Source organism: Garra rufa, chromosome 25 (assembly GCF_049309525.1).
Source record: "Garra rufa chromosome 25, GarRuf1.0, whole genome shotgun sequence".
Classification (NCBI taxonomy): domain Eukaryota; kingdom Metazoa; phylum Chordata; class Actinopteri; order Cypriniformes; family Cyprinidae; genus Garra; species Garra rufa.
Window position 1 is genome coordinate 13906618 of NC_133385.1, and position 16391 is coordinate 13923008.

The following is a 16391-nucleotide window of genomic DNA, read 5'->3' on the forward strand; positions in this document are numbered from 1 at the left end:
GCGTGCTGAATACATCTGAAACCATCCAGATCTGATGTACAACATTCTATAGATTGTTGGTAATATTTGGAATATATCTGACACATTCTTGCCAGATATTTGACTAATTTTCAGTCTGCATATCCAGTGACAGCTGGGAACTGGCAGAGGCTCATGTTGCTTATAAAAAGGTGTTACATGTTTTCTGTGCCACTCCTTGAAGGGCCAAAAAATATTGAGTGCCTCTAGTGGTGAAGAACAGCATTGTGCAGCTTTGGCTATTTCTTTACCAAATCTTAGTCTTAGCATGCCATCTGCTGGAACAGGAAGCGTTGAAATCTGCCTGGAAAAGGAGGCGGAATCCACAAAATATTTTAAAAGATTTTTTTTTTCTAATTAGTAATAATAAAAAAAATTGCGATTGTTATTTTTAACCCATATTTAACCCATGTGACTTTTCTTAAAAGTCAACTCACCCAAAATTAAAATTCTGTCATTAATTACTCACCCTCATGTTGTTCCAAACCTGTAAGACTTTCGTTCATTTTTGGGACACAAATTAAGATATTTTTGATGAAATCCAAAAGCTTTCTGACCCTGTCGTGGTACTCTTGAGAACACGTGTCGAAGACTGTCACAGAAGAGAAGAAATTGTTGAATAACATTGTTGCTTTTGTTTTCTTTGTGCACAAAAAGTGTTCTCGCAGCTTTGGTTGAACCACTGATGTCACATGGACTATTGTAACAATGTTCTTACTACCTTTCTGGGCCTTGAACGTCTCAGCTGCATTGCTGTCTATGCAGGGTCAGAAGGCTTTCGGATTTCATCAAAAAAATCTTAATTTGTGTTTCGAAGATGGTTGAAAGCCTTATGGGTTTGGAACGACATGAGGATGAGTAATTAATAACAGAATTTAAATTTTTGGGTGAACTATCTCTTTAAATGAAGAATATCGAGGACACTCTTTTTAATATAATGAGGACTGGGCCTGTCGATGTCGAAAATATTAAATACACTATACCCTTCCTTCTCTTTTTCTCTTTTCCTGTGTTTTAAGATTGTGGAAAACTGTGTGTGCACTTTGAGGAACTTGTCATACCGCCTTGAGCTGGAGATGCCGCCGTCTCGGCTGATGGGAACCCAGGATCTGGACAACCTCCTGGGCCCTGACACCTCCAGCAAACAGGCTGACTACAGCTGCTGGGGCCTCAGAAAGAAGAAGAAAAAGAGGTCCTGGCAGGATCAGCAGGTAATCTATCACTAAATATAATGAGCTTGGATTCCATGCTCTGGAAGCTTATAAATGCAATTGCGCTCAGTTATCAAATGATTTGGGATTTTTTGAGAGAGAAATTCATTTTGCAAATAGCTTGCACAAGCCAACAGATGTTTCATAAGAGCAAGGCACCAAACACTGTACATTTAAAAGAGTTGTTTTTCAGCCAATAGTCATGGAAAACCTAGAAATATCATTAAATTTGCAGATCTGTAAATTATGAAAACTAATAAAATCTTTAAAATATTATTTATATTATTATTAATACTAATAATTAATAATTATTATATTATTAAGATTTTATTGAGTGCATCCTCTATAAAATATTTTACTAGTTTTATTTAATTTTAAATAATTCATTAATGATTATATAATAAAATAATAATGTTATAAATAATAATACATAGAAATACTGTAAATTAATTTTACATTTAAATTTTAAAATACTTGTTTTTCCACATTTGTGACCCTGGACCACAGAACCAGTCTTGAAGTAGCACAGGTATATTTGTAGCAATAGCCAAAAATACATTGTATGGGTCAAAATTATAGATTTTTCTTTCATGCCAAAATCATTAGGATATTAAGTGAAGATCATGTTCCATGAAGATATTTTGTAAATTTCCTACTTAAAATATATTAAAACTTAATTTTTGAATTTATTTGGACAACTTTAAAGGCGATTTTCTCAATAGTTGGATTTTTTTGCACCCTCAAATAGTTGTATCTTGGTCAAATATTGTCATTTTCTAACAAACAATACAAACAATAGAAACCCTTTAAATTCAGCTTTCAGATAACGCATAAATATAAATTTCAGAAAATGAACCCATATGCCTGGTTTTGTGGTCCAAGGTCACATTTTATGTTTACAGAAACCAATTTATTAGTTGCTACAGAAAGTTATATTTACAGAATGTTCAAAGCTGAAACTAACTATCACTATTTGTGTCATCCTGTGATGCAGTGGGATGGTGTGGGGCCTATTCCAGGATTTTCTGGAAGTCCAAAGGGAGCAGAGATGCTGTGGCATCCATCTGTGGTAAAACCTTACCTCACTCTCCTGGCAGAGAGCTCAAACCCAGCCACGCTGGAAGGGGCGGCTGGGTCTCTGCAGAATCTGTCCGCCGGAACCTGGAGGGTAGGCTGCTTGTGGTCACTATAACATAAACTGAATTATACAGCCACAGTGTTCAAAATAGAACTGAATTATATGAAGGCCATAATTGGCTGGTGGATGAAGAATATGTCCTGCATAGACACACACTATCTGACCAGATGACGCTTCGAGGTTTTAATACAGCAGCTGTTTTTATTTTATTTTATTTAGTTGCATAGTTTATTTTGGAAATGCTTCTAAAGTTAAGAGTAGACTAGATTAATGTAAATGCAAATTTTTGCTTCGCTGAAAGATAATAACCTTCTTTTTCTCTCTCTTTCACCGTTCAGTTTGCGGCCTACATCCGCGCTGCTGTACGTAAAGAGAAGGGTTTGCCCATTCTGGTGGAGCTACTAAGAATGGATAATGACAGGGTGGTCTGCTCTGTGGCCACTGCTCTACGGAACATGGCTCTGGACGCCAGGAACAAGGAGCTCATTGGTTAGTCACTCAAACGTATTGCTATGAACTCAGTGCAATGCTTTACATTCCATTTTTATTATATGTCAGTTTTATGTGGGCATTAAAAACTGCATCGCATCTTCTAAAATAAATATGTGCTGAATTCGGTTGCTTTGAAAGGAAAATACGCCATGCGGGACCTAGTGACCCGTCTTCCTGGCAATGGGCCCTCCCTGCTGTCAGATGAGACGGTGGCAGCAGTCTGCTGTGCGCTGCACGAGGTCACAAGCAGGAATATGGAGAACGCCCGTGCTCTCGCGCAGACGGGCGGCATCGACAAACTGGTTACAATCAGCAGAGGACGTGGGGAGAGGTGCTCACCTCTTTTTATGGGCTGTTTGAAGTGGGCGGATTTATATGTCCACACTGTTTCATAACAAAAACATTTTCTTTAAATGTCCTAGTATATCTAGAATAATTTCTTGTTGTCTGTGGCAGGTACTCCATGAAGGTGGTCAAGGCAGCAGCTCAGGTGCTGAACACTCTGTGGCAGTACAGAGATCTGCGCACCTTCTACAAAAAGGTAGATGTTCTCAACCATTGCATTGTGGTTAGTGACCCTGATGTTCTCATGACATCCATTTAGTCAATAACAACAATCAATATTTTTGTCTTGTTTTCCATTGAGAAATATATAGTAGTAGACTTCTACTTACAAAAACAAAAACGTATCAATAATACAGTAGCAATGAACTCTGGAAAGCGGGATACATAGAACACCATAGCATAGACAATAACTAACAAACTAAAGAGGCAAACATGGCAATATATACAAGCAACCAAACACAAAACAGGTGGTGAACATAATCTATAAATATGACCGCTAACAAGACATATGATGAGTTCAAGTCCTTTTAGGAAGCTTGTATTTACGAGTTCGCAAGTCATATTTATGATGTCAGATGTGTTTAAGGGTGTGTTCATACTTTTTAGTTTGGTTTGTTTGGTTCATTTGGTCCGGACCAAAAAAGAAAATGATACATTTGTTCCTGGTCTGCTTAGGATTCACACTGGCATGTTTGGCAGCGAACCTAAAGATACTGAACCTAAATGCATAGTGTTATGTTCACAACCTGATTGGTTGGGTTGAATGACGTATATTTTGTGACGAAACTCACAGAACACTCATTGATCGGTCTGCTTAGCGCCACTTTAAAGGAGTAGTTCACTTTCAGAACAAAAATTTACAGATAATGTACTCACCCTCTTGTCATCCAAGATATTCATGTCTTTCTTTCTTCAGTCGTAAAGAAATTATGTTTTCTGAGGAAAAAATGTAGGATTTCTCTCCATATAATGGACTTCTATGGTGCCCCTGAGTTTGAACTTCCACAATGCAGTTTAAATGCAGATCCCAGCTGAGGAAGAAGGGTCTTATCTAGCGAAACGATCAGTTATTTTCTAAAAACATTTACAATTTATATACTTTTTAATCTCTACACAGAGTACACACAGAGCTAGACAAGATGAGCACTTGAGGTTAAAAAAGTATATAAATTGTAATTTTTTTTTTAGAAAATAACCAATTGTTTTGCTAGATAAGTCCCTTCTTTCCTCGGCTGTGATGGTTTAGAGCCCTTTGAAGCTGCATTTTGGAAGTTCAAACTCGGGGGCACCATAGAAGTCCATTATATGTAGAGAAATCCTGAAATGTTTACCTCAAAAAGCATAATTTTCTTGCGACTGAAGAAAAAAAGAAAGACATGAACATCTTGGATGACAAGGGGGTGAGTACATTATCTGTACATTTTTGTTCTGAAAGTGAACTACTCCTTTAAGTTGACTACACCTAATACCATATGCTGGACTATGCATGCTCATGGTTGAGTGTATGTGATTTTATTTTCACCACCTGCGAACTCACAAAGAGCTCATGAAAGGCACTTTGTTGTTTGTGTTCATGTGCATTCGTAAATGCAATACAATCTGTTTGACATTAAAAAGCTAAAAAAGCTAGGCAACTAACAAAACTAACTATAACTAAAACTCAGAAACAACGTGATTAACTAAACAGTCTTTTAGAACATCAGCCTGACATACATTTAATTGAAAAGCAAAAATGGGCTTTCAGACATTTATGGATTACATGATTATATATTATTTTCACAGTTGCAATAAATTATTCATAATTAATTGATTCTCCTTAATTTAGCTTTTTCAACTTTAAAAGTTTCCTTTCTGAAATAGCCGACTGCTTATATACATTAAGAAAGTTATCAAGTATTGTGGACATTCACACAAAAAACAGTCAATAGTCACACAGCATTTGACCACTGGATTTACAAAAATTATTTCAGGTTTAAAAAGTGTTTCCACATTGTATCAACCACGGCTTTTGTCTTTTAAACACATTAAAATGCACAAATTCACAAACTTTTTTTGTCATCTGATCCTTTTCACTTAATATATTTACTTGAAGTGCCCCTGAGATTTTAAATCAAATATTTTAATAATTAAGTATCACATTTGCATCTTCATTGGTTTTCTGACATTGGTTATGGTCACATGACACACAGGTAAACAAATAAAAACTTTTTTATTTTTTTATTTTATTTTTTTGACTGATTTTAAAACAATTTGTTTTAATGTAACATTTTTTAATGATTTAATTAATTATTAGCTGATCAGTAAACTCATAAACCCACTGCAGTTCCTTCACAAACACCAGTTTGGGAAACCGTAATGTAATATGTTTAATGCACTTCATGTTGTTAACAAATGGAATATATTTTCTTACTCTTTGTATTTTTATACTAAGATGGTACAAGATTATCCTATATAAATAAATGTGATAACTGAGTTAGGTCAAAAGTAATCTAAAGTTATTCAGATTATATTATTATTATTATTATTACTTGTACTTAAAACTAGAAAAATATTACTGAAAATGTACTTATTTCATGCTATTTTACATTTAAATTTATGACACAAACAATTTGGAGGCAAGACAAGCTGAAAATGTTTACAGAGTTTGAAGTGTATACACTAATGCTTTGCAGAAAATAATTTATTTACAGGAACTTATAGTATCTATATATCAATCATTGCAACCGCAGTTACAAAGCAACAACAGACTAAATGACTTGAAAGTTTGATCGAAAATACTTTGTGTATCGGTTGACCTTTTGTAATTGCATCACCTGAGATGGATAATAATATTAGATGTAAACAGGAACTGTGTGTTCTGTGGTTCATCAGGATGGATGGAACCAGAATCACTTCATCACCCCAGTGTCAACACTGGAACGAGACCGCTACCGATCACAACCTACTCTGCCAACCAGCAACGTGCAGATGTCACCTGTTATCCAGTCAGGTGGGCCATTATAATAGAAAGGAACTGTGAAGAAATGTAATTCTGTAGCAGCTACAGAGAAATGACTTGGTTTATTGTTAATCACTATTTTATTTTTTTTCTCCACATTTAGGAGGCAGTGCCACCTCTTCCCCTGCCATGTTAGGTATAAGAGGTCATCGCTTAAATCAACGGAGGACTCAGTCGTCTATGCAACTTCATAATTATTATGGAGACGCCAACAGAAACACAAGTCAATATACAGGTGAGCTTTCCTCGAGTCCTCTGTACACTTTATAACAGATAAAAGGCAACATTTTTAAAAATCATTTACATCTCGCAATTCTGACTTTTTTCAATGAATCGTGAGATATAAACTCGCAGTTGTGAGTTATAAAGTCAGAATTGTGAGATAAAACTTGCAGTTCTGAGAATTGCGTGATATAAATGTCGCAATTCTGACTTTAAAATACGCAATTGCAAGTTATTAAGTCAGAATTGTGAGATGTAAACTAAATTCTGAGAACATATCAATCTCGCGATTCTGAAAATTTGCACAATAGCAAGTTTTTATCTTGCTGTTCTGACATTATTTATTGCAATTGTGAGATATAAACTCACTTGATATAAACTCACTTGATATTGCGCTTTTGTATCTCGCAATTGCGACTTTTTTCCTCAGAACTGAGTTTATGTCACAATTCTGACTTTATAATAGCAATTACGAGCTATAAAGTCAGAATTGTGAGATATAGAATTGTGAGTTTACATCTCGCAATTCTGACTTTTTTTCGATGAATTGCGATATAAACTCACAATTGTGAGTTATAAAGTTAAAATTGTGAGATATAAACTCGCAGTTCTGAGAAATGAAGTCAGAATTGTGTGATATAAACTCGCAAAATCTGACTTTGATATTGCGAGTTTGTATCTCACAATTGGGACTTTATATGACTCTAAATGAGTTTAAATGTCGCAATTCTGACTTTAAAATACGCAATTGCAAGTTTTTAAGTCAGAATTGTGAGAAATAAACTAAATTCTGAGAACATATCAATCTTTTTTGCCCCTGAAAATTAGACTTTTTTTTTGCAATTGTAAGTTTATATCTTGAGATTCTGAAAATTTGCACAATAGCGAGTTTTTATCTTGCTGTTCTGACATTATTTATTGCAATTGTGAGATATAAACTCACAATTGTGAGTTATAACGTAAGAATTGTGAGATATAAACTTACAGTTCTGAGAAATGAAGTCAGAATTGTGTGATATAAACTTTAATATTGCAATTGTGACTTTTTTTCCACAGAACTGAGTTAATATGTCGCAATTCTGACTTTATAACACGCAATTGCGAGTTAAGTCATGAGAACATTTTTTTCCCCTCAAAATTTTTTTTTTTTTTCCTCGCAATTGTGTCGCCATTCTGAGAATTTGCAGAATAGAGTTTTATCTTGCAATTCTGACATTATTTCTTGCAGTTGTGAGTTATCAGTTAGAAAAGTTAGAATTGTGAGTGTACATCTCTCAATTCTGACTTTATTATATGTAATTGTGAGCTACTAAGTCAGATTTGTGACTCTCAATTCTGAGAACATATCTAACTCTCAATTCTGAGAACAAAAAAGTCACAATTGCCAGATATAAACTCGCAATTGCAAGCTATAAAGTCAGAATTGTGAGATATAAACTCACAAATCTGACTTGATATTGCGTTTTTGTATCTCGCAATTGTGACTTTTTTCCTCAGAACTGAGTTTATATGTTACAATTCTGACTTTATAATACGCAATTACGAGCTATAAAGTCAGAATTGTGAGATATAGAATTGTGAGTTTACATCTCGCAATTCTGACTTTTTTCGATGAATTGCGATATAAACTCACAATTGTGAGTTATAAAGTAAAAATTGTGAGATATAAACTCGCAGTTCTGAGAAATGAAGTCAGAATTGTGTGATATAAACTCGCAAAATCTGACTTTGATATTGCGAGTTTACATCTCACAATTCTGACTTTTTTCAATGAATTGTGAGATATAAACTTGCAATTGTGAGTTATAAAGTTAGAATTGTGAGATATGAACTCAGTTCTGAGAAATTAAGTCAGAATTGCAATATAAACTTGCAACTGAATATAAACTCAATCTTTTTTTACCCTCAAAATTGGACTTTTCTCACAATTACGAGTTTATATCGCAGTTCTGAGAATTCGCAGAATAGCGAGTTTTTTTCTTGCAAATCTGACTTTATTTCTTGTAATTTTGAGTTCATATCATGCAATTCTGAAAAAAAAAAGTTAGAATTGTGAATTAGCATCTTGCAATTCTGACTTTTTTTCAATGATTTGTGAGATATAAACTCACAATTGTAAGTTATAAAGTCAGAATCGTAAGATATAAACTCACAATTCTGAGAAATTAAGTCAGAATTGCGTGGTATGAACTTGCAATTGTAAGTTATAAAGTCAGAATTGTGAGATACAAACTCACAGTTCTGAGAAATGAAGTCTCAGAAATGAAAAGAATTGCATGATATAAACTTGCAATTGTCAGTTATGAAGTCAGAATTGTGATATAAACTGCCAGTTCTGAGAAATGAAGTCAGAATTATGTGATATAAACTTGCAATTGTAAGTTATAAAATGAGAATTGCATGATATAAAGCTCATAAATCTGACTTTGATATTGCAAGTTTGTATCTCACAATTCTGACTTTTTTTCACAGAACTGTGACTATATCTCGCAATTCTGACTTAATAACTGGCAATTGCAAGTTAAGTCAGAATTGTGAGATATAAACTCAATTCTGAGAACATATCAATCTTTTTTCCTTTAAAATTTGACTTTTCTCACAATTACGAGTTTATATCTCGCAGTTCTGAGAATTTGCAGAACAGCGAGTTTATATCATACAATTCTGAGAAAAAAAAGATAGAATTATGTGTTTACATCTCGCAATTCTGACTTTTTTCATTAATTGTGAGATATGAACTCACAGTTTCTAGAAATGAAGTCAGAATTGCGTGATATAAACTTGCAAATCTGACTTTGATATTGCGAGTTTATGTCTTGCAATTCTGACTTTATAGACGGTTTCAACAACAACAAACGTTATGCATGCGTGCTTTTGTGGCCCTAACTTAACTTCCGGTAGACATCCAAATAGAATCAATACCAACAGCTAAGTCCTTCTAGAGTAGATTATTTTTTTAATAACAAGGGAAATATGTTGGCTGAGTAAATTAGACTGATTTATTAAAAAAGCAAACTCTTTCTCAGCCAGCAGGAGGTGCTTTAAGCACGAGAAACAAGGTTTCCCCGGTAACGGCTGTAGACAAAGCAGCTCTTAATTTACAAACGCTGCCTTATGCAGGATGAAATGAAAATGTCATTTTCTAAAGACAGCCTTTCTTCAGAAATACAGTGATATAAAAACACCCACGCCTCGGTTTGATTTTTAAACGTACATTACATGCTCATGTTTATTCAACGAAGCCTATTGGAAAATCGGTCGGTTTTTATATCGTGGCAAGTCGCCACAAATAAATAAATGTTTGGGAAACACATACCACAGCACAATAACCTGAGACCAACTTCATTACTCATTATTAGCTGCGTTTGTAGCCCGCGACACGAACCGGACAGATAAACAAACACAGACCGGAAGTTAATTTAGGCCCGATGAAACCGTCTATAACACACAATTGCAAGTTACGTCATAATTGTGAGATATAAACTCCCAATTCTAAGAACATATCAACCCCCCCCCCCCCCCCCCCCAGAAATCTCACAATTTTGAATTCTTTTTGTCATGCATTTCTAAGAAAAAGAAAAAAGAAAAAGGCGTTCTATAAGATCCAATCAAATGCTATTTGCTTATATACATTCTTACTCAGAAAAAGGCAGCATAGTCTATAATGATTTATGGTATTTCACTTGGAAAACAACAGAAGAATCTGTCTGTGAATTAAGAAGCGGGACAGATGTACTAATGGATATTTCACCCATGCTCTCTTCAGCTAATAGAGCAATCAGTTTTATTCCCTTGTCTGCTCGGAAGCTGTAATGGTCATTTATTTAAGAGCACTTGACCTCCGTAGTTACTCTTTATTGATTGGTGGTACTTCGGCCTGGAGGGTCTGATTATGTGGCTGTGATTCAGAATACGGGTTCAGTGTGATTGAGGTCTTCATTTGGCATGTTGGGCTGTTAAACCGTGTCCGCCCATCTAACCCTCAGCCCTGCTCTCCGCCCTTAACTGCGCTTCACAGAATTAGACCTCCACCACAAACTGTACCTTTTAATATAACACTTTTAAACATCATTCTATTCATACAATAGAAATCGTGTTTTAATATTTGTGTTCATTGTTTAGGGTCTGGAAAGCAGTCTGCCTATTTTATCAGTTCATATCCCTCTCCTTCAGCCGAAGAGTCCCGCAGATCACAGGTGAGTTGAAGAAAGGAAGGAAGAAGAAAGAAATTGGTGAATCTGACGCCAGCTGAACCCAGATGCCATATGCCCACTGTAAATGATAACCATTGACTTGGATTTAATGTGTCTAATCCCAACAGATGAAGTTTACGTAATCCATTGGGTTTGTTCCTTGACTATTCTCCACAAACATCTGTGGTGAAAAGCATCTGGGTTTAGTAGCACACACTGTGTAGAAATTGAGTTTTAGGATTTAAAGGAATAGTTCACCCAAAAATGAAAATTCTGTCATTAATTACTCACCCTCTTGTCGTTCCAAACCCATAAGACCTTTGTTCATCTTCTGACCCTAAATGTGTCTATAAAGGGTCAGAAAGCTCTCGGATTTCATCAACAATATATTTGTTTGTGTTCATGAAGATGGAAGTTTGGAACGACATGAGGGTAAGTAATTAATGACAGAATTTTCATTTTTGGGTGAACTATCCTTTTAAGATAAAATATTACATTTTTGTACAATTTTAAACATATATGTGACCCTGGACCACAAAACCAGTCATAAGGTTAAATTTGACAAAACTGAGATTTATACATCATATAAAAGCTCAATAAATAAGCTTTCTATTGATGTATGGTTTGTTAGGATAGGACAATATTTGGCTGAGATACATCTATTTGAAATCAGAAATCTGAGGATGCAAAAAAAATCAAAAAGACTGAGAAAATCACCTTTAAAGTTGTCCAAATTAGGTTCTTAACAATGCATATTACTAAACAAAAATTACATTTTGATATGTTTACAGTAGGAATTTTACAAAAAATCTTCATGGAACATGAACTTTACTTAATTTCTTAATGATTTTTGGCATAAAAGAAAAATCAAAAATTTGGACCCATGCTATGTATTTTTGGCTATTGCTACAAATATACCCCAGCGACTTAAGACTGGTTTTGTGGTCCAGGGTCACATATTGCTTATTCTACATGTAAATAAATTTAGCTGTACCATCTTAATCTAAATACACAATCAAAAATTAAATTTTGATATGTTTACGGTAGGAAATTTACAAAATATCTTCATGGAACATAATCTTTACGTAAAATTGTAATGATTTTTGGCATAAAAGAAAAATCAATAACTTTGACACGCTATTGGCTATTACTACAAATATACCCATGATACTTCAGACTGGTTTTGAGGTCCAGGGTCACATATTAACTAAAATTAACACAGGTAATCTTAATTTTCATTGAAATACAATTACCTTTAACTGATACAAGATTAAAAAGCCCTTAAACTTGTTTTATAGCTTTTTCAACATTTCTCTTTTAATTTAATTTCACTTTATTTTTACCTAATTTTGATAAAACTAAATAAACAAAAACTAATAAAAATGAAGAACTAATGAAAAATGAATTAAAAGAACACTCTTTATTCATCAAAAGAAAAAAACTAATACTAAAAATAAAAAAAACTAATAAAAAAGACTAAAACACAGCAGAATTACTAGAAATAAAAAAATAAATAAAACATTCTTTTTATAATATTAGTCATATTTAATTGTGTCTTAATAATACTAAAATAGCACTGGGTTAAAACATAAAATGCAATAATATAATAAAAATGAATAATAAAATAAAAACGAATAAAAAAATCTAAATAAAAACGAATAAAAATGTCAAAACTAAACAGAATTACAAAAAAATACAAAAAAAAATATACAACTAAATATTTAATAGTATTAGTAGTATTTATTTAATAGTATCTCAATAATACTAAAATAACACTGGGTTGAAAAATAAAAATGCAATAACTACTAAAATAAAAATGAATAATAAAACGAATAAAAAAGACAAATAGAATAAAAATGACAAAACTAAATAAAATAGCACTGTGTTAAAAAATAAAAAATGCAAAAACTTCTAAAATAAAAATGACAAAAAAAATAATATAAAACTAAATGTTTAATAGTATTAGTATTATTTATTTAATAGTGTCTCAGTGATACTAAAATAACACTGGGTTGAAAAATAAAAGTGCAACAACTAATAAAATATAAAAAAATAATATAAAAACTAATAAAAATAAAAATGACAAAACTTAACAGAATTACTAAAAAATGTTAAAAATTAAAATATAAAAATAATATAAAACTAAATATTTAATAGTATTAGTAATACATTTTTTAATAGTATCTCAATAATACTAAAATAACACTGGGTTAAAAAATAAAAATGCAACACCTTCTAAAATAAAAATGACAAAAAACTTAACAGAATTAATTAAAAAGAAAATATAAAAAAGAATATAAAACAAAATATTCAATGGCATTAGTAATACTAAAATAATACTGGGTTGAAAAATAAAAACTTACATGAACATATGTGACCCTGGACCACAAAACCAGTCTTAAGTCGCTGGGGTATATCTGTAGCAATAGCCAAAAAAACATTGTATGGGTCAAAATTATTGATTTTTCTTTTATGTCAAAAATCATTAGGAAATTAAGTAAAGATCATGTTCCATGAAGATTTTTTGTAAAATTCCTACTGTAAACCTATCAAAATGTAATTTTTGATTAGTAATATGCATTGCTAAGAACTTAATTTGGACAACTTTAAAGGTGATTTTCTCAGTATTTAGATTTTTTGCACCCTTAGATTTCAGATTTTCAAATAGATGTATCTCGGCCAATTATTGTCCTATCCTAACAAACCATATATCAATAGAAAGCTTATTTATTGAGCTTTCATATGATGTATATATCTCAGTTTTGTAAAATTTAACCTTATGACTGGTTTTGTGGTCCAGGGTCACATATACATATGTGACCCTGGACTACAAATCAGTCTTAAGTAGCATGGGTATATTTGTTGCAAAGTGGCCAAAACTACATTGTATGGGTCGAAATGGTAATTTTTTTCTAAATAAAGATCATGTTCCATGAAGATACTTTGTAAATTTCCTACCGTAAATATATCAAAACTTCATTTTTTGATTAGTAATATGCATTACTAAGAACTTCATTTGGACAACCTTATAGGCGATTTAGAAGTTTTTGCACCCTCAGATTCCAGATTTTCAAATAGTTGTATCTCGGCCAAATATTGTCCTATCCATACATCAATTTAAAGCTTATTTATTTAAAAAAAAATTGACCCTTATGACTGGTTTGGTGATCCAGGGTCACATATTTATAAACATTTTCAGATGAAGTGACTGGATTTTTGTTGACTGTGTTTGGAGAACCTCTTACAGTAAATAGTAATAATTTTTTTATTATTTAGTTATATTTACCTATGTAAATGACGGCACCCATTTTGTCTCCTCTTTCAGCATGGCCGGCTCTACTACCCCGAGGACGGAAATCAAAGCACCTATGACACTTTTGGAATGTACCTGTCGTCTCCGATGGGCTACGAGGATGCCTACCTGGACGAGCCGGTGCATTATCCCGTGGTGAGCGAGAGGCAGGTGCTCAAACCCAATACCAACTACGTGGACTTCTACTCCACCACACGCAGGCCTTCATACAGAACTCAGCCCTACCCAGCCTCACCTGACTCATGGGTGTAGGCATGTATGTGTGTGCGTATTTGTCCATGTAACGTGTAGCCATAGATAGAATATTGCAAGGAGGTGTTACTCCTTAAAACATATCTGGATCAGTGGATTTCAAGACCGTTGTATGGACATAAGCTATTGCATTTGAAGTGACTGGTTCATTATCATTCAACAAATTAATTTGTGTTTTGTGTGCGCAAACAAGCCAGTGCAACGACATTCATTTTCATTTGGGTGTGTGTGTGTGTGTGTGTGTATGTGTGTGTGTGTGTGTGTGTGCAGGTGTGAGTGGGAGTGTGTGTACATAGATGAAAGATTATGCTCCATTAAATTAACTTGAATTAGTTTGACCTGGGATTGAGTGTGAGCCAAAGACTTTCCTTTTCAGTATCTGCTGTTTTTACACAGTGAAGCGTGTTTAAGGTCTGATTTACCGAGAACTTGAACCACCTTTTTATGATTTGATTTTTCATGTTGTTTTAATGGCATGATATTATAGTCACCTCCGTTTTTGAGCCAAATGAAAAGGTGTAACTAAATTATATATTGGCTGAAAAGGCTAATGATAAATTATAATAGCAGTGTAAAAGAGAAAGAGAGAAAAAAAAAGAAACACTAATAATAATGTTCTGTGCATTGGAAAACAAAAACGTCATTTTGTCTGGTCTCATTGCTGTAACCTACTTAATGTAAAGATTAATGTATGTTCCATGGAGTCTTGTACAACTACGTCAGTTTATTGTACAACCGTGATCTGTGCTACTAAGCACAAAAAACTGTGCCATGATAAATCGCTATGTAGAACTGTGTGTATATGTAAGAGACCTTATGGAGGCAAAAGTTATTACTATCAGAATATTTAGATGTAATAAAGATAACATTTGTTTTTTGTAATATTTGATTATGTTGTTTATTCATCTGCTTGGTTTTCACACTGCAAATTGTGTTAAAGGAACACTCCACTTTTTTTGGAAATAGGCTCATTCTCCAACTCTCCCCAAGTTAATAAGTTGAGTTTTCCCTATTTGAAATCCATTCAGCCGTTCTCCTGTTCACTTTTAGCATAGCTTAGCATAGATCATTGAATTCTATTAGACCAATAGCATCGCGTTCAAAAGTTTTGTGTACTGTACCGGCGGAAAATGTAAAGCTGTGATATTCTAAACCGATAAGATTAGGAACTACACTTCCATTCCGGCGTAATAGTCAATGAAGTTTGCTGCCGTAATATGGCCGAAACAGGAGCAGTAATATCAAGCAGTGCCTGAAATTAGTTCCCAGCTAAGTTAGTATTTGCACATGTGCTGCATGATATTACCAAAGTCCCTTTAAGGCAAGTCATGTCACTCGGCGGCCATCTTTGAAACGCCTCTCGGGCATACAAGTGCAGCTCCTATCTGTTTGAATGGGGAAACATCAAAGTCTCCAAAACTGTTCACCAAGTTTACGATTAAATTTCATATTTTAAATCTTCAAAGAAATCCAACAAGAACTGCCTCATAAATATGGTTCCTTGTGCTCCAATAGCGTGAAAAAACATAGATATATATACATAGATGTATATATATCTATGTGAAAAAACGCTTATTTTTCCGGCTAGATGAGCCAGTGCGCATGCGCAGTACTGAGCGCACGTATTAGAGCGCCGATTGTTTCTATAGCAACCGGGACTTCTAACGGCAGCTGCAGTGACGCGCTGACTTTTCTAATCAACTATTGGCACTTTCACTAAGAAGGCGGGGCTTCGCGGCCATAATGAGCGTTGCATTTTTCCCCATTCAAACCTACACGAGTGACATGTCTTGGGTATTCTATAGTCTTTGATATTACTGCACCTGCTGCGTCCATATTACGGCAGCAAACTTCCTTGACTGTTACACCAGAATGGAAGTGTAGATCCTAATCTTATCGGCCTAGAATATTGCAGCTTTACATTTTCCGCCGGTCTTAGTACACGATATAACTACAGAAGAGTCAAGTTTTAAATAGGACAAATATCGAAATTCGTTGGTCGTTTTTGAATGTGATGCTATTGGTCTAATAGGATTCAATGATCTATGCTAAGCTATGCTAAAAGTGATCTCGCCAGAACAGGAGAACGGCTGAATGGATTTCAAAACGGTAACTTATTAACTCGGTGGGAGTTGGAGAATGAGCCTATTCTAAAAAAAAAAAAAGTGGAGTGTTCCTTTAAAACTTCCTAACAGAGAATAACCCAGAG

The 16391-nt window shown here is 33.9% G+C and overlaps 1 protein-coding gene across 2 annotated transcripts in view; it reads left to right on the forward strand.

The window, feature by feature from the left end:
- Positions 1–15064, forward strand: part of pkp4 (plakophilin 4) — a 62466-nt gene extending 47402 nt beyond the window's left edge. For both annotated transcript variants that reach the window (XM_073831412.1, XM_073831413.1), the window contains exons 14-22: positions 1038–1229; positions 2224–2397; positions 2706–2856; positions 2998–3190; positions 3316–3400; positions 6076–6193; positions 6306–6437; positions 10547–10620; positions 13943–15064. In XM_073831412.1, the coding sequence (XP_073687513.1) occupies positions 1038–1229; positions 2224–2397; positions 2706–2856; positions 2998–3190; positions 3316–3400; positions 6076–6193; positions 6306–6437; positions 10547–10620; positions 13943–14182 (1359 nt within the window). In that variant the 3' untranslated portion in view covers positions 14183–15064. The remainder of the gene's footprint in view (positions 1–1037; positions 1230–2223; positions 2398–2705; positions 2857–2997; positions 3191–3315; positions 3401–6075; positions 6194–6305; positions 6438–10546; positions 10621–13942) is intronic.
- The last annotated feature ends 1327 nt before the right edge of the window (positions 15065–16391 follow it).